Source organism: Cibotium barometz, chromosome 38, assembly GCF_041138505.1.
Source record: "Cibotium barometz isolate CiBa-2024 chromosome 38, ASM4113850v1, whole genome shotgun sequence".
In the NCBI taxonomy this organism is placed as follows: Eukaryota; Viridiplantae; Streptophyta; class Polypodiopsida; order Cyatheales; family Cibotiaceae; genus Cibotium; species Cibotium barometz.
The window spans coordinates 2,556,193-2,576,218 of NC_141083.1; the positions used below are offsets into that span (position 1 = coordinate 2,556,193).

Consider the following 20,026-nt stretch of genomic DNA (forward strand, 5'->3'; position numbering starts at 1 on the left):
CTCCCACTTTTCACCCAACTCACTCGTCATTTTTGTTTTCGAATTAATCCTACCACACTGTCTGACATATAGAGACAAGTTCATTAATTAGGGATCTTACACGATGTTCATTAAAACAACCACTTAACTTAAAACAATGATACAACAATACTAGAAAATAAAAGACTTAATAAAAATAATATTTACAAAAGTTCAAATCCAACTATAGCTAGATCCAAGCTCTCTTATTCCATGTTTTATTCCATCGGTAATCTAGAATTCAACCTTCTAGTCTCCACTCTCCCAGGCTCCATTGCTTGATCCTCCCACTCCTCGGAGGGATGTCTATGCGCTCGGGTGGGCTTATTTACCACACTAGCCTGCATCCTCATGAAGATAAAAGCTAAAGATGATACCATTGAAGAACAAAGACTGCTCCTCAAAGTTTTCGAGCAAGGAAGAAGAAGACTAGGAAAGGGGGGTTGTTCACACTTTCCGTACACTTGAATTCCCTACCTCTAGTTTTATATAACAATTCACATAATTACAAATTATTATATAAAATAATTCCAATATACCATATTTTAAAAGAAAACATAATAATCTTATTTAATATCTCTAGTCTAATAGCAATTCACATAATTATAAATTATTATATAAAACAATTTCAATATATTATATTTGGAAAAAACATAAGAACCTTATTTAATATTATGTTTTGAACACACCCATTCATAGCACTATTTTAAATACTAGTATATATAATGAGGGTGATGTTCTCGATATAAGCCCATAAGATTTAATTAATCATGCTCATCATATACGTAAAGTGCAAACTTAATTTGTTTGGGGAATGCCATATACTTAATGTGTTTGGGAAATGGCACATATAAGCTTAACAATTCGCATGTAAAAATGGCATATATTTAATGTGTTTGGGGAATGGCATATATAAGCTAATAAACAGTTATTGTGTAAAAATGGTGTTGTATAGCAATGATTAGTCTCCACAATAGGAAAACGTTTTTAAGGTGAATAGTTTTCAAAAATGGTGGGCAATTTTTGAAAATCCTCCCCGCTCTCTCTACCTACATACATGCGTGCATACATACTCTCTCATCCACACACACACGCACGCGCGCACGCGCGTGTGTGTGTGTGTGTGCATGTGCACACACATATATATACACATGTATAATATTACTACTATTTTTGTGATCTCAATTGTAAGCCAAACAACTTCACTTGAGAGGTCATATGAGAGAATTTTTTAGGTCCTATGGTGTCAAATGCAAGCCAAAATTTGTTAAGCTGCTTGATTTCTTGAAGGCATATGAGGTTATTAGAGGTTTGGGGTAGTTGTAATTATCTACCATTTTGACTCAACTTTAATACCTTATGTTCCAATTATAAAATACTAACTTTGCCTAATAAAATTAAATTTTTACATGAATAAAATATTAACTTTGCCTAATAAATTTTAAATTTTTTACATGATTACATACCGTATTTATCTATACTTAATTTTAATACTTTAGTAGTATTCATACGTTTGAGCTTCTCCACAATAAGTAAATGTTCAAAAATATTGATAACTATGCCTTTTTTGTGTTTGTAGGGAGGTGACCTATGTGCTCACCAAGTTTAGAGGTGTTATTGGTTGATATAAAGAGGGAAGGTGGCCGAAAGCCAGTTACACCGTCAGATGCGCCGGTTGTTCACCTTACTAACACAATCCTCAGGGTTTTGTGCAGAGAACATACAAAGGCGTACGAACCATCCTCCTCCTCGACTCACTACCAGACCCAATTTGAGCCACACCACATCCGCCCCATAGCCATGCTTCTGGAAAAGAGGTTCACTTCATCCTAGAATGTGCTTAATTTCTACACATCTTGAAAAGGAAAAAAAGGCAACTCCAAATTTTCAAATTAGGATGCCAAGGTAGCCTTATCCGCTTGTAGATGAAGCGATCGAACGAACATGAATATGTAAATATACTTGGAAATGGTGCTAAAATTTTATAAACATAAGGGAATGTGCCCTTCCCCCATCTCAGTATCGAAAGTGGACCAAAGATACACCTTCAGTGTTGAACGTGGCCATTAGTTTGTTCGAATACAAAAAAGAGAAAAATAGGAATACCTTTGTTAGTCTGTGATACAGAAGTCGATGATGCGACGAGTCGTGTGAGATTGTTTCATGATCACTGATTAATGTAGAGGTATAACTGCTATCGGTGTGCATGATTTATCTCCGACCTCGTAACCAAAGCCGCAATCTTCAAAAAAACATCCAAATCAAGAACACAATTAAGACGCAAGCAAAGCTTCTACTGCAAGTAGATATCATTCTTTAATTAAATGTTTCTTTTAAAAAGCGCCCCCACCCATCCCCCTGCATTCTCCCTGCCCCCGCCTCTTCCTTCTCTTGCTAGCTATGCCAAAGCCGAAAAACCCTTCTTCGTGTCCATGTCTATAACCCCTCCCTCTAGCGTACATATTAACCAAGGTGCTATCAATAACTAGATTTGTTTCAAGCAGCCCCATCCATTCAATTTCAACATGCATTTCTTGCCCTTTTTCTATGACTCCTCTCCCACAAGCTTTTAGGGAACAAACATAGATCGTGGCATCTACAATGACACCCTTGATTTGCAACTGTTCACAACAATAAAGTGCTTGCTCACCACCCTACCCTTGTCCAGCATATCTTGCAATCAAGCTAGCCCATGAAACAATGTCCCAACTTGGTAGCCTATCAAACGCATGTTGTGCACTACCGCAAAGTCCAATTTCTACCTCAAAGGCTTTGTAGTCTGTGCGAAGTTTGGAGAGGGGGATGACCTTGGCTATGGAGAGGCCCTTTTTTGCAAGCTTCTGCTTGGTTTCTTTCTGCTTGAGACCCTTGCAATCGTCTATGAAGAGGCATATATATTGTGAGGTACAAGGATTCATTCTGTAGCTTTGATTTGCTTTATTTTTAACTTGAGTATTTGATGGCTTTTTTATTTGCTTTATTTTAATTATGTGCTTGCTTGAGGGCTCTGTAGTACTACCACATGGGTAGCTCTGCTTGCATGCTTTTGTGAAAAGGTCTTAGGCTACCCAAGGTAATCAATGTGCTTTTGTGAATCTTCTCGAGCAAGAAAGGAGTTGGATGACCCTGGTATGCCTTTGCATGATAAGAACCTCGCATTATGGATAGTCTTTGCCTTCCCAAAGTTGAAAACTAGGGTTTACATAAGTTCTCAATACTAAGAGCCTAGATATGAACAATATTGGCCTTGCATCCCATAAGAAGACCATGCCGAAGCATACATCGTAATCATGCCTCTCACTTAGAAACATGGCGAAGGTTCTTCTCGTTGAGGGTTAGAAGCATGGGCAAAATAAAGCCCTCCCCACCAACAACCTCCTTGTAGGTTTGAAATGTTAGCTTCTACTTTTAGCTTTGCGTGAGAAAGATGCTCCTCGCACTCATCAAAGATATCGACGAACATTTGTCGAAGTTGCGTGGAGCTTGAATCGCCATGGCTCAGACAACTATTGGAGGTTGAGGAGGTTATCACCCTGGAACTCAGAGCTAGTAAGCCTACTTCTCGGCTAGAGGAGGAGATTCTCTGTAGTATTGTTGCCGTGGCGGTCCTCTAGCAGAGGTGAGGTTATGTCCACATGGTGTTCCATCTCTCTCTCGTAGAAAGCTGTCACTCGCGCGCCCACAGCCTCTACTCTCTCTCTATTGGGGGTAGCCAACGGCCATTATGGCCATCTCTCTACTCTCTGCACACTGTGCAACTGCCAACAACCAAGATACTCCTCTCCCTCGGCACGCTTTTTTTTAAAACCTTGGGTAGCACGCTGCCTATTCCTCGGCATGCTTTTTTTACCTTGTGCAGCATCTGTTCTCGGTTACCCTGGGTACGTAGCACGCTGCCTACTACCTTGGCATGCTTTTTTTTGCCTTGGGTAGCACGCTTTTTTTGCCTTTGGTAGCCATGTGGTCTTCTCTCAATACTTTTACGCAAGCATCTTAGGCTACCAAAGTTAAAAATAGGAACAAGTGGATGAAACTATGAACAAAATGCTTGTTCAAAGAAATTACTTTTCCCTTTTCAACCCATGGGGTGAGAAGGATTCGTGTCAAGTTTACTGAAAAATGTTTTTGTCACGCAGAAAAGATTAACCCTCACCATTCATGGCTATAGTGTGCTTAAAGACTAAGGAGCACTATTCTTATGGTAGGTGCAACCTAGATAACAACATAATGATGATGAAAAGATTATGCTAACTAAGCTTAAGACTCAAGTACAATTAAGTTATGAGATTGAGATTTGTACTCATAAAGAGACTTGAGAGCTTGCTTCATATTTCATTACTTGAAATGGCCCCCTTTTATATTAGGAGGTACACTCTTGTGCTTGTACATCAATGTGGGATAAGTCTCCACTCTTCCCTCTAGCTCACATGTCATCTCAACTCTTAACACCCCCCTTAATGATGGTAACTTGACCTATCTTTGAGGCCTAGAGGTCATCTCTAAGAGTGAGGTCCCCCCCTCTCTTGATAGAGACTTGACCTATCATTGCAGTCTACAAGTCTCTTCTAAGAGTGAGGTTACAAATTTTGGCTATTTATTCTACCTTGGCTACATCATACAATGTTTTAAGCAAATATTTTTGGAGCTAGAGACGTCATTTTCTACCACAAAGTGACCATCTTCCACATAGTTGTTTTCTTGATTCTGTTTGGAGTAACAATGTTCTTCCAAGTGCCCAATCCTTCCATAAGCACTAAAAATCCTTTTTGATTTATTTTTGAAACGACAATTTGCAAAGATATGACCAAGCTTGCCACAATGATTACATTTGATAGTTTTTCTAGCATACAAAGCATTTTGATTGATTCCTTGAGTGACAATTGATGTGTTTTTAAGTTTAGCCTCATGCTCAAGTAGTGAGAAGACTCAACTTCAGTTACGGGTTTTGTCGACATTTTTGAGTGTGGACACAAAAACTTCATAGGGAGCAAATTATGAGCAATCGAACTGAACCCTTGGACATCTAGAATAGCAAAATAAGATCAACAAGATATATCTAAGAGAGATTTGTCAATAGTGAAGTGGGTGTGGAGAATCAAGCTAGCTAATGCTAAGCTAATGGAGAGGGGTGGCTCTAATACCATGTCAGAAAAGATAAACTCTCACCATTCATGGCTATAGTGTGCTTAATCTTAATTACTATGATTAAGGAACACTAATATTATGGTGGGTGCAAGCTAATTAACAACATAATGATGATGAAAAGATTATGCTAACTAAGCTTAAGACTTAAGCACAATTAGATTACAAGATTGAGACTTGTACTCATAAAGAGGCTTGAGAGCTTGCTTCATATTTAGTTGCTTGAATTTGCCGCCTTTTATATGAGGAGGTACACTCTTGTGCTTATACATCAATGTGGGATAAGTCTCCACTCTTCTTTGGCTCACATGTCACCTCAAATCTCAACATCCCTCCCTTCCTCTTTCCCTTGCGACGCTAGCAAGGGATTTGTCTCATAGTGCAAGCCCCAATTGACTAGCTACAACTTTTTAAGCCTGGCCAAAAAAGGACAAAAAATTTGCTATGATGACTTTATGTTTAGTGTAAATTTATGTGCAAGATTTGTGACTAGTGTTATAGTGACTATGGCCATCGAACGTGACATCAAATCCACATTACATTGGATTCAATTTTTCGCACTTACATTTAGAAAAAATTCCAAGTGTAAGACTGTTAAATGTATGCGTACACTCTCACACAATTGTTTGACATTGCACTCAATTTTTTGCACTTACACTGTAAAATTTATTTATAACTTTGACCATTTTAAAAAACCTCTCCCACTCGCCAAAAAACATGCCGCTCACTACTATTGGAGATAAAAGTAGAATGACAGACAAAAATATGAGTAGTACACTTTTACTTTTCAAAACATTGGTTGAAAAGGTGACAAAAAGGGGTAAAGCCAATAATAATTATTTTTGAAAGATTAGTTTATGTAACAACTGCACGAGGATAAACCTAAGGTGAGGAAGCAAGACCAACTATGTATTATTTGTGTCGCATGAAACCTTGTGTAAAACAATGTGTGTATTTTATTATATATAACAATGAGAAGATAGAATGACATCCTCTCAAAGAGAAACTTTGCAAAGCTTAGCTTGAAGGTATAATTTGGCATGTCAACTTAGCATGGCAAAGCTTTCAACCATAGCATAGTTGGTTAAGATTCCCTCAAAAGGTGACCCTTCACTCAAGACTCAACCAATAGGTGAGCCCTTTACTACCATAAATGTGTTAATCATGAAGAAGTTAACTAAAATTTGGTCATTAATGAATTTTGAAGAATCTACCCCGAAATGTTATTAAGAAAAATTTCACATGCTCAAAATAATGGTAGGTAAAAAGGACAAGGCCAACAACACCCTTTGTTTTCTAATCAAACATTTCAATAATGGTTCAAATTAGTGTACACTTTGTAATTAAATGTAACATCTAATACAAATTTGAATGGTCTGAATTGGTAGATCTTAGATACAAATTACTAACATCTCCTAGTGAATGTGATAGGAGAAAAATGAAATTTTGGAGAGCTAGTAATATTTCAATTGAATGAATATTTGTGAAAACATTAGTAGGTCTCTCACACTATTTCAACCTTCTGTAATTGTATTGAAAGTCATTTGTTGCAGTTATCATCTTTTGTCCCCTTTCCCCGGTTTTGACAAAGCATACCTCTTTGTGCATAGTTTCATGGTTCATCTTTGGCTATTACATATACACTCGCCTCCAATTCTTGTATCTAGCATGTTCCGACAAAAAAAAAAAGATTAGTTGTAATACCATGATGTGATCAAATTAGACATTCATGACCCATTTTGGCTTTCAAATGTATCATCTTTAGAGCAATCAACATCTGCATTTGAGACATGATGGCCCATTTGGTTTTCAAACATAGGATGGATAGAAACAAAATAAGATATGGAAAGAGAAACCTATTCTCGCTCTCTCTCTCTCTCTCTCTCTCTCTCTCTCTTAATATATATATATATATATATATATATATATATATATATATACATACATACATACATACATACATACATACGTACCTACACACACACACACACACCCATACATACATACATACATACATGAATTAGGAAATTTTGGAGGTCATTTCTAGGGCCTTATAAGAAATTCACAAACTCGTATTTTCTCTCTCTAGAAATTTTTTTAAAAAGATACTCTCATTAAATGTGTACTTGACAAGAAACTATCGTAAGTTATTAAAACATGAATCTGACAAGGTATTGAAATATGTGCACTAGCTACAAGTCTCTCAACTTTTTGGGTTTGTAAAAGGCACTTACGTCATCATGTGGTAGCTTTTCCAAAAATTTGATGCTACTCTCCTAAACAATCTACACTTACTGGAAGTTTGGTGTAGAACTTGGTGCTTTTGACATCACCATTGCGTCTAGAGCGGCCAAAAATCCCCAAAAGGACTTTTGAATCACTTAAATCGGACACCTGGAGAGGCAGAAACGACCAAAAGAAGGGGAGAACTTAATGGCTATTGGTTAAAGGAAATCAATTGGATGGAAACATCCTTGGATGGATGTCAACGGTCGCAAATACAGATAGACGAAAATGGTAGTGGGATATGATGGGTCTCCTCATTAGAATCTACACATTCTTCAACCCTTACGCTTGGAAAACCCTAATGAGAACTTCATGCTGGCTGTCCTCACTGGACCTTGGAAAGCATATTTTCCATTTCCCTTATAGATAAATCACTACCTCCACTGATTCTTTGCTACCACTAAAATCCTCACTCTGTGACCCAAATTAGATAGACAAAAGAAATCATCCCCCTTAGTCAACACAATTGTGTGCCAATTTGATTTGTGTGTGTGTGTGTGTGTGTGTGCATATATATGTATATGCACACACACACACACACACATGTATGTATACACACGTGTACAAACACACACATGTATATGAATGTGTGTATGTATGTATACACACACACACACACACATATATATATGTATGTATGTATGTATGTATGTATGTACATACATACATACATACATACATACATATATATATATATATATATATATATATATATATGTTCACATAGTTAATTGGATGTTTTTCTTGGATCCCATGACCTTTTTTGCTAAGGATGAATACATTTCATTAAAGGTTGTTCTTGGCTCTCATGACCCTTTTGTTGGATAAATTGCTAGGTTTTGATTTGGCTAAAAAGGGAGGTTTTGATTTGGAGGCTGTTCTTGGCTCCCATGACCCTTTTTCTAGATAAAGGGACACTTTCTAGGTTCTGATTTAGCTTTAAAAAGCCATCAATTTTAATAATCTTGTAGCATGGCTCGAGTGATAAGATGAGTCACTTAGAATTTGAATCCTATTTTTAGCAATGTAGAAAATGTGTGCCACCTCAAGTAGATGTGCAATTGACTTTTTTTGTTACTAATGTGTACCTTACCTATGACTATCCGTGATGGTATCTTAATATTAGGGAGTAACGAGCTACTTGATCTTACCAAGTATCTACTCGAAGATCTTAGCAATATGCCTTATAAGAATGCATGAATCAAGGCTCTTTTTGGCAACAACAAAATCCCTAAAAAAGCATGTGTCCTAAGGATCTTGGATGGTGGATCACTTTGAGAAATAATGTACCTAGTGTTGTCTTTGTAAGGGGATTGTATGTCTTATTGTGTCTTCTTTCAAGTACCTAGTGTTGTCTATGTAAGGGGACTGTATATGTCTTATTGTGTCTTCTTCAAGTACATGGGGAGATGTCATAACACTTTTTATTTGGGAAACTAGGTTGTACAGTACCATTTTTTAAAGAAAGGATGTGCTATAAAAGGTAGTGGAAAGCAAGCTTGGAATATTAAGCTCACGACTCTTAGCTCGGAAAAAGAACATACTCAAATTATATACATACACACACACACACACACACACACACACACACACACACATATACATGCATACATATATGTGTATATATATGTATATGTATGTATGTATTTATATATATGTGTGGGGGGGGTGCATGTGTGTGTGTGTGTGTGTGTGTGTAGAGAGAGAGATATAAGGCTCAAATGAAAGCAAAAAGAAGAGGTATTTTTTTAAAAAAAATTACAAAACGCAAGTCTACACACTCGTGTGTGTGTGTGTGTGTGTACCTATCTATCTATCTATGTTTGTAAGTATATACATTGATATATACCTACAAGCTTACCTATATACATGTGTGTGTCTATGTGTATATCTATCTATGTGTACGTGTACGTGCACGCACACACCCACACATACATACATACACACATATATGCATATGTGTGCATGTGTATGTGTCTCACACATACATATATGTATGTATGTATGTATGTACGTGCATACATACATTTAAATATATACATGTATATATGTATGTATGTATATGCACACATATATGCATGCATGTATGTATGTATGTATGTACACACACATGCGCACACGTGTGTATATATACATATATACACATAAGTATGTGTGTGTATATACACACACACACACACGTGTATGTGTGTGCGTGCGTGCGTGTGTGTGTGTGTGTGTGTGTGTGTATATATATATATATATATATATATATATATATATTCCCCTCCACACACACACACACACACACACTATATATATATATGTGTGTGTGTGTGTGTGTGTGTGTGTGTGTGTGTGTGTGTGTACATACACACACACATATACATATATGTGTGTGTGTGTACATACACACATATACATATGTGTGTGTGTGTGTGTGTGTGTGTGTGTGTGTGTACACACACACACACATGTATGTACATGTATATATGTGTGTGTGTGTGTGTGTGTGTATGTATATAAATATACATACATGCATGCATGCACATATATGTGTGTCTATGTGTATGCATATGTTGTACACATTTATGTATGTGTATATATATATTGAAAAGATTGGGAGAGGAAAGAGAGCTTGAGCTCTTGTAAGCGCGCGCACACACACAAATCTGGAAGGTTGAAATCTCCTTCTTCTCTCTACTCAAAAGACGTCTATAAAAGGTAAGTGAGAACAACATAAGTACTAGAGTACTATATACAAGCGGTCCATAATGTGACATGCTAGTAGGTGAGCTAGCAAGATAAGTATGCCATAACTCGGTGGATGGACTATAAAGGTGTAGTCCATCTGTAGAATCACTGTGGCGAAGATTCGTCATGTCGGCTACCAAACGTGCCAATGATGTAAATGTAAAACGGTCACCCAAGCACGTCGTGAGTGTCAGCTCTGGTTGAGCTTGACATCTCAATACTCCCCCTCAAGCTCAACTCCATCTCCAAGACTCCAAGCATGCTGCGCAATCTGTGAAGCTTCTCAGCTCCCAAGACCTTGGTGAAAATGTCAGCAACCTACTCCTCTGTGTTAACGTACACAAGATCAATATCTCCTGCCATGACCTCTCTGATGAAGTGATAGTGGACCTCTATATGTTTGGTCCGTGCATGAAACACCGAGTTCCTAGCTAATTGTATGATGCTACTAAGGTTGTCACAATAAATGACAATCTGCCTGTCCACATGCAGCCCCAAATCTCCAAGTAGTATGTGTAACCAACCTACCTCACATGCTGTCATCGCAGCACCCCTGTACTCTGTCTCTATACTCGACAAGGCAACCATTGGTAGCTGCTTCTTGCTACTGCAAGGAACAACACCACCCCGAAAGGAAAACATAAATCCGCTAGTAGATCTTCTATCCAAGATGCTACCAGCCCAATCTACATCAATCAAGGTACCCACTATCTTTCTCTACATAGTGGGATTCTCCAACATATAACATGTATAGCCTTTTACATTAGCATACCAACTGCTCATCTCATCAAATACATCCCTGCTCACCCTCATCTCACATGTAACAAGGTTATAACATGTGTATCTCTTTTGCTCAAGGGAGTAACCAATGAAACCACATTTTTAGCCTTCGAATCCAGCTTACTGCATAGCTCATCAGGAATATGTACATATGCAATACATCCAAAAACTTTCAAGTGTGAAAAATCTGGTTTTCTACCACTGTACTTCTCCTCTAGAGTTATACCATACACTACTATTGCGGGGGCCTTGTTCATAATGTAAACTACAATCACAACTACTTCAGCCCAATAATAATGAGACATACTCTTCTCAACCATTAATGCACGAGCAACTTTTGCAATGTGCCTGTTTTTTCTCTCAGCAACACCATTTTCTTGTGAAGTATACCTGCATGTAAATTGTCTCTAAATTCTATGCTTTTTTAGATACGCATTGAACTCATTGAAGAAATATTCTCCCCCTCCATTTGACCTCGGACACTTAATCTGTAAACCTGTTTGTTTTTCAACCAACATTCTGAAATTCTAAAAATAAGTAAATACTTTACTTTTCTCATGATGTACACCCACACCTTCCTTGTGTGGTCATCAATGATAGATACATAATGGCGACATCCTCCCATTAATACCATCTTTGTCGACCCCCATACATTCGTGTGCACCACATTAAGTGCCCTCTTGCTTACATTTATGTCATGTGGAAATACATTCTTTATTTGCTTCCCAAATTGACATGCTTTGCAAACCTTATGCATTCCATCCACCTTAAACTTTGACAAACGTGTAACAATTTCAGAATGCTACTCATTTACATGACCAATAGATTTATGCCAAATATCTATATCGACCATAACACCTGCACCTTGTGCAAACATAACAGCTTTGACCTCCGACATGCTTACACAATGGCACATTCCCACTATGATAAATAAGATGAGCTATGACATCCCCCATCTCTACATAACCTAATTTTTTCAAGTTCTTCACATCTCTAAACTCACCAAGACAGGTCATGTGGTTAGAGGCTCCTAAGTCCACATACCATACATCATGAGCATTTATGGATACATCCGCAATCATTGTATTTACCATGTGCTGCATAACAAATAAATGCTCATATCTATCTTCAACCTACTTGCTTGAAGACGCATAATTGTTTTGGTGTAATTTTTCATTCTTCATAGAATAATGACCCAGTTTGCCACAATAATAGCAATCTCTAGAACCTATTCTTGATTATTATATATTCTCATTACCACGGCCTCTTAGGCTCCTCCTGCCTTGAGACTGCCCTCTTCCACTTATGTACGATTGCTATTGTTGCTGTGCGAATCATTCATTAGGGGAAGGTTGAGGTCTATAGGAGCCCTTTAAGCTGCCATATTATGATTTTAATGACTTTTTGTTAAAACGTTAAGTTTCTTTGACTTTAGATACCTTCTTGTTCTTCAAACGGCTAGAAGCTTGAATTTCAAAGTTTCCCGCCAAAATTGAATTTGAAATCGAGCGAGCAAAACTATATCATGTGACATATCTATGGAAAGAGCTTGACGAGTAGATTCTGGATTTGTAATTTCCGACAAATTTTGAGCTCATATGTAGAAGTTATGGACGTCCGAAATTTCAAAAACTTTCCCCCCACTTTTTGGAAATGAAAAGTACAAAAAGGCATCTTCTAGAGACTCTTTTGACCACCTTTAATCACCCAACATTTTTGTATACATGGCATCACACGATTGGCTCTTTTCCTTAATAACCTTTTAATCACATGGCATCTTAAAGGGCCCCTATAGACCTCAACCTTCCCCTAATGGGACTGTTGCTATCCATAATTATGGTTTCCATGTTGGCCACCACCTTGGCCTCGACCACAACCTCTACCTCTACCTGAATTGGTATAGAAGACATATTCTGATGTGTTCTTGGTTTGTGAAGAAGAGTCGTCATCCAAAGACTTTTCTTCTATCAGTCTCGAAAGTTGGTTTACATTGGTATCAGAGCCTAGCTTTCTACACAGTTGTGCCTAATATGATGCTGGATATGGCTGTAAGGAGTCATTATCCATGAGAGAAGGTTGGGATTCTGTGATAGCCCTCGTCTTATTGTCGGGCCTCGAAAGAGGTTACTTTTGGTTTAAGCGGCAGTGAGCGTGTGGAAAGACTTCATGGCCCTCCTGTCTATGTGAGGGCACTATTGCACCCTTGCAGTCTATTCGGTATCATACTTGGGGAACTGGTAGAGAGCGATTCCGAGGCACGGAAAATTCTTTTCTTTCTGAAAAACTAGAAGATAAATTATGGCCAACCAGTCAGATCATTCTATGGAGGACTCTATCATCCGTACTCGCCGCACATGGGAAGAAGACAGAGACAGGGATCATGTTGGAGCTTTGGCGGATAACGATCCATCATTGTCTACAGGGCTGAGGATCAACAGGATATTGATGCCTTGATGAATGAGCTTGAAGAGCTCCATGCTTTGCAAAGAGATCTTGATGTACAGAGGGTCATTGAATCAAAGTCTCATGTCAAGGCTGATGTGGTCACTTTTCATGCAATTGCCCAACAGATGGGAATCGACAAACCTTGAGAGTTGGCCATTGCTTATTTAAAAAGCCGTGGCGATGTTTCCGATGATGAGGACAAGTGGGTCTTCACACGACAGCTTCGCAGGCAATCCCATGAAGGGAACTCCGATGATGTTGTGAGAGGGCATGCTGCCCGCACCAGTGATGTGAGAGGGCATGCAACCCGCACCAGTGATGTAAGAGGGTATGCAGCCCGAGCAAGTGATGTAAGTGGGCATGCAGCCCAAGCAAGTGTTTTGAGGGGCTTGCAGCCTATGCAACAGATATGAGGGGGCATGCAACCCGAGGAAATGATGTACAACGACATGCAGCTCGAGGGGATGATGAGGGGTTTTCAGCCCATTTGAGAGATGCAAAAGATCTTCATGCATTGTCGGTGGTGTCTCCACCTTCTAGGTATGTTCCTGCTCCTAAAGTTCCATCCAGAGTGAAAGGTGTTACACAGGAAATCAACCCTAGATCTGGGCACCGTCGCCATCTTAGACATGACAAGGAGGAGGATGTATTAGAGCGTCGGGATGCTCGTCATAGCAAGAAGGCCAAAGGCACTCAGTATGACAGAGCATGCATGTACTTGGTATTTTGGTAGTGGTGCTTCAAAGCATATCACATCTCGCAGGGATTTGTTTTGTCATGTAGGCCCTGCCCCTGTTGGTAAAACTGTTCAGTGTGCCAATAATGCTTCATATCCAGTTCGTGGCATTGGGGAGATTCAGCTCACAGCCATTGATGGCTCTATTCTTCGCCTTACAGATGCCTTATATGTACCAGGGATAAAGAAGAATTTGTTGTCCATTTCTTCTTTAGCACACTGTGGAATGCAAGTCCACTTTGATGATGACAAATGCATGGTCAAAGACAAAGCTAATGCTTTGACCTTGATGCTTACTGGTACATTATGTCATGGACTTTATCATATCAGTTGGATGCATTTCAGCCAGTGGATCAGTCTGCTTATAATGCATTCACTCTTACTCCCGCTATGGTTGATGCGGAGTTATGGCATGCTCGCATGGGGCATGTAAATTTTGGTAGTCTTATGCTTATGCAGCGACATAACATGTTGACAGATCTACCTCTTATGGAGAAGCCTCCAGATCACATATGTGAAGGATGTATTTTGGGAAAAATGCATCGGTTTTCCTTCCCACGTGATCAGGCTCTACGAGCAACTGCAAAGTTGCAGCTTATACACAGTGATCTTTGTGGTCCCATGCAGACGAAGTCATTAGGAGGTTGCTTCTATTTTGCTACATTTATTGATGACTTCTCTCGTATATGCTGGGTCTATCCGTTGACACAAAAATCACAGGTATATGATGCATTTTTGGCCTTTGTAGCTTTTGCTGAAACAGAGTCAGGATGCAAGGTTAAGACTCTCCGTTCTGACCGAGGGGGGGAATATATGTCACACATGTTGAATTCCTTTCTTGAGAGTAGAGGTATCAAACATCAGTATACTACTCCTTATACTCCACAACAGAATGGAGTTGCAGAAAGGAAGCATCGGTCACTCATGGAGATGGCCAGATGTATGTTAAAGGCAAAGAAGCTACCACATATCTTTTGGGTGGAAGCTGTCATGTGTGCTTGTCATATTTTGAATCGATGTCCCACAAAGGCATTGGTTTCCATTGATCTTGGGCCTAAGGCTAGTCGGAAAAAAAGAAGTTGTGATGACTATTTCAGTATGTATACCATGCCACTAGTTGTCACATGCACGTGAGTACTCTTGGGATTCATGTCGAGCTTCCACTGGATTCCTTGGATTATCTCTGTTTTCATCTTATTCATGTAATTGGAAAATCTAGTGTGTGCCGGTTGAGGATTCTCCTAGGCATCCAAAGTACTCAAACGGGCTTCGTTCAAGATCAGAGTATTCTATACAACATCTTCACCTTCTGCGAGAGGCGACCGCGTCGACTAGTATGCGTCAACAGGATTTGATTGTTCTCCTTGATTTCGAGAGAGCCTATGACAAAGTAGATTGGTGATTTCTAGAGGGGACGATGTGCAAGTTGGGTTTCCCGAAGGAGTGGGTCCGAGGTGTATCGGACTTTACTTGGCTTCACACAACCAAGTTCTTATTCAAAGAGCTAGAGGTGACAAATTTCCACTTTCTCGCTCAGTCCGGCAAGGATGCCCGCTAGCACCTTATCTCTTCTTGTTTGTCGCTTGATGCCATGAGTAGTTTTCTCTCCACCTAGAAGACCGAGCTCCAAGGATTGCGTCTTCCCATCTAAGCACAGGAGGAGCTACTTGATTCTGAGTTCGTGGACGATACATGATTCTGAGTTCGTGGACGATACAGCAGATGTCATGGCCCTGTGAAAATGGAACAGTACAAGTGTGGGCATGGTGGTTGCAGAGTCAGAATATTTTATGATTCACATGGGGGGTGCCCGGACAGAGTTTAAGATGTGTGGACATCCCTAGGTGTGAAGGGGGGAACTAGAAACATTAAGTTTTAATGTTTATTGAAGTTTGCCCCTAGGCCTTAGTGGCCCTAGGAACTTATTAAAGTTTGGGGCCCTAGGGATTAATTTGAGGGAGAGTCACTCCACTTTTGGAGTAAGTGTATCTCTCTCTTCTCTCTCTCTCTCTAGCTTTTGGACAAGAGGGAATCGTGGAGTTTCTTGAAGCGCATGTACTCAAGCGTGGAGAAGTGGAAGGAGAAAGGCGACTGCTGAAGACTCTTTGCTGCAGTTTTCCCTGTGCAAACCAGCCGTACAGCCTGTACGGATAGGCTGCAGGCACTTCCTTGGTCCACGCTACACACAGGCGGCTGTTAATTGCTGCTGGATTCTCTGCGCACAGGTCTGGTCAGGCTGTACCAGCAGGTACAACAGCAGTACTGTACTGTACGGCTGCCGTACAGTGTACGGACAGCCAGGTACAGCAAGTACAGTTGCTGCAGGCTGCTGCAGGTGGCGCAAACAGGTGCTGGACAGACTGTATACTCTGATTCAGGCAGGTACAAGAGTGGACAGCCGGCTGTTTGTGCAAGTACAACTCTTGGCACATATCCCGAGGCGGTACAGACGGGTACAGTGCTGATTTTCAGATCTGTAATTTCAAGGACAGCATAAGAGTGAACATCAGGAGGAGGATACAGGCAAGTACAAGCACACGTGTGAAGCAGGGTTGTGGATACAAGTGCTTGCAAGTACAGATTGGTGCTGTTGCTTCCTCCAGTGTTGTTTCACGAGCTGAACTTGGTAAGCTCTGTTTCTGTTCATCTATCTCTCTTTCTACTGCTTGATGTCTGTTGCAGATATGTGTTATCTGGCCCCTTGTGAGAGGAGGGGTATGGCAGATTGACAAGGGTTGAGACAGAGTTTGGACAGCACATGTATGTTTGAGCTGAGAAGATGTATCATGCACTTGAGTTATGCCAGATGTATGCCCATGGCTGGCCTGCTTAGTGATCTTGGCTGATCAGAGGGAGGCACAGTGTGTTGTTTGAAGACACAGATCTGTGTGCATAGATCCTCTGTGCTGAGAAGGATTTGTGGGCCGTCAGATTGGACTTACAGGTGTAAACTCTTGGCTGGTCTTTGTGTTGTACTCAGCCATTCATTTTATTATAATTGAATAAAGAAATACCGCAAGGGGCACCAAGCTTTGGGGCCAACAGGTGTCGCTGTGTTTTCAGATTTGGGCACTCTAGCTCCAATCTGTGTTTTGTTTCTCATCTAGACTACAAGTGAACGGGTGATTGCTTCTACCGCACTCTGGTTTTCTATCAGAGGCCGGTTTCAAGGTTCCGTCCCCGGGACCAATCATCAACTTTCTGAAGGGGGTGAGCTCGTGGTTGCTTTGAAGAAAGCCATCGCTGAAAATTCAGCAATCATGTCTGATACAGAGGAAGAGTACTTCTATCACGAAGAAGAAGAGCAAGAGACTTCTCCTGAAAGAGATGTATCTGAGGATATTTTTGCAGGAGAACAGGCTGATGTTGAGCCTTATGAGGATGTAACACAGCCAGAAGATGTGCATGGTAAAGAGAATGATGCTCGGTTCAAAGATCGCTTGGCTAGTGTTACGGATACTTTTATGCAGCTCACTCAGAGTGAGAGATTTGCTGAATTTATGAGATCTCGCACAGAGCCCCAGAAAAAGAAGGAGGAGGTTCGTTCGAAGAATCTTCCTCAGGGTCATAGTGGTGCCATCCCACAGGAACCATCTTTTGGCCAGTTTCCGAATATGCAGCATGCTTATGGTGCAAACTCTCAGAGTTCCTTCTATGGACAGCCACCTATTCCTCAGCAGAATATGCATCCAGGTTATTTTGGTGGTGGCTCGGTGTTCCAATCCATGACTAGGGGTTATCCTCAGGGAGGCATGGGTATGTATGGGCCTTTTGGAGCCAATTTTCAGCCTGGCATGCAGGGGAATATGTATGGTGGTATGCAGTCCGGTATGGCTGGAAATATGTTTGCAGGCATGCAACCTGGGATGCAAGGCAATATGTTTGGTGGCATGCAGCCAGGTATGCATAACGGAATGTATGGACACATGGCTGGAATGTATGGTATGCCTGGCATGGGAATGGGAAATGTTGACCCAATGATGGGTATGAATGTTGGGGGCAGCAATCTCACGAAACCACTTCCATATGATAATCTAACGCCTATGGGAAAGGCGAAGGATTACAAGGAAGGGGGAGCTGCAGTGAAGTTTGACACTTTCAGTGGGGCCAAGGATAAATTGAAGGCACTTACCTTTTTACAGCAGTTTGATGCTGCTTTTTCTGGTGGGAATTACACAGAGTCCTCTAAGGTGAGGAAAGCTACCACTTTTCTCAAGGGCAATGCTTTGCAGTGGTGGTCTACTCTTCTTTTGCAGGGCATAGCACCCACCACATGGGTCCAATTCAAACAGGTTTTCTCTTCCGTATGGCTCACATCTACATTTGAGGTGGATGTTATGACCGCATGGCACAAGCTGGATGCTTCAAAGTGTGATAGTTTGGAGGATTATAACAAGAAGTTTTGGGAAGCTCTACTCCCAGTGACTTCTTATCGTGCCGTGCCATTATCTGAGCAGGTAGAGAAGTATTGTTGTGGGCTGCCCAAGGAGGTACGAGATTATTGTATAAAGACAAGAGTAACGAACATGTCACAGATGATTGAAAATGCTATGACAGCTAATGCGTTACTCACAGGTGGTTCATCTGGATTTAAAGGCAGTAAGAAATTGGGCAAGAAAGCTGAAAAATTTGGGCATGCTTCTCGTGATGCTAAAGGGTCTACAGAGACAAAGTATAAGAAGTTGCCAATGCCCAAAAGGACTTCTGAGGAAAGATAGGCTTTGAGAGATGCTCAAAAGTGTTTTTACTGTACTGAAGAGGGGCATATGTCATTCAATTGTCCCAAAAGAACGTCCAAAAAGGACCCTGACAATAAAGGAGAGCCCAAGCCAAAGAAACCAAAGCCTTCTGCAGGCTTAGCTCCTGATCTTGTGGGGGAGCAGCTAGGTGGTGAAGCTACAGAGTTGTGCAGGGCATGGGGCAAAGTGAGAGATCAGAATGCTTTGATCTTCTTTGACACAGGTGCTAGAGCCAACTTCATTTCACCAGACTTGGCTGGCCGATTGGGGATTCGCGCAGAGGAGATGGGGCCGTTACATGAGGCTAATATGGCTTGTCCAGGGTATGCAGAACCCGTTACTCCTATCATTGGGAAGCTTCGGCTTCATTTGCAAGGTTATGTGGACAGCGAGGAGTTCTTCATCATGCCTTTGGATGGCTGTGATGTTTTGTTGGGGATGCCATGGTGCCACAGGGTACATGCGGTGGTGGATACTTACAATAGGAAAATTACTCTGACTCATAGAGGGAAAGAGCATGTATTGGATGTAAAACTCAAAGGGGAATCTGGTCCTATTGTATCCGCTTCGGCGATTTCATCAGTAATGAAAAAGCATCTTTCCGCGTACTTGATTTATGTAAAGGATGCACAGGATGATGAGTCTAAGTCTAATTTGTCAATGTTAGATAAGGACAGGGCTGATTTCTTAAGTGGGTTTCAAGATTGTTTTTTCGAGTCATTGCCAGGAGAATTACCTCCTGAGAGGCCAGAAGATCATGCCATAGATCTGATTCCTGGTAGTACTCCACCGAATAGACCGCCGTACCGTGTTAGTGCAGCCCAACAGGAAGAGATTATGAGTCAGGTGCGGGAGCTTCTAAATAAGGGGTTGATTCAGCCTAGCTCATCACCTGTGCTCTTGGTGCAGAAGAAGGATGGTTCTTGGCTTTGCTCACCTGTGCTCTTGGTGCAGAAGAAGGATGGTTCTTGGCGCATGTGTATTGATTACAGGGCGCTCAATAAGAATACCATCAAGAATCGATTCCCCATACCGAGGATCGATGACATCTTGGACCGCTTACAGGGCTCCACAGTCTTTAGTCGTATTGACTTGAAAAGCGGGTATCATCAGATACGCATTAGACCCGAGGATGTGCATAAGACAG

At 40.7% G+C, this 20,026-nt stretch overlaps 1 protein-coding gene across 3 annotated transcripts in view; it reads right to left on the reverse strand.

Annotated features, from left to right (window-relative positions):
* Positions 1-2,185: 2,185 nt before the first annotated feature.
* The window catches only part of LOC147616236 (uncharacterized), a 38,052-nt gene continuing 20,211 nt past the window's right edge, over positions 2,186-20,026 (reverse strand). For 2 of the 3 annotated variants that reach the window (XM_086777037.1, XM_086777038.1), the window contains exon 5: positions 6,532-6,823. In XM_086777037.1, the coding sequence (XP_086633163.1) occupies positions 6,773-6,823 (51 nt within the window). In that variant the 3' untranslated portion in view covers positions 6,532-6,772. Of the gene's footprint in view, positions 2,261-6,531; positions 6,824-20,026 lie in introns of those variants that run through there. The other variant, XM_086777039.1, reaches the window with a different exon arrangement.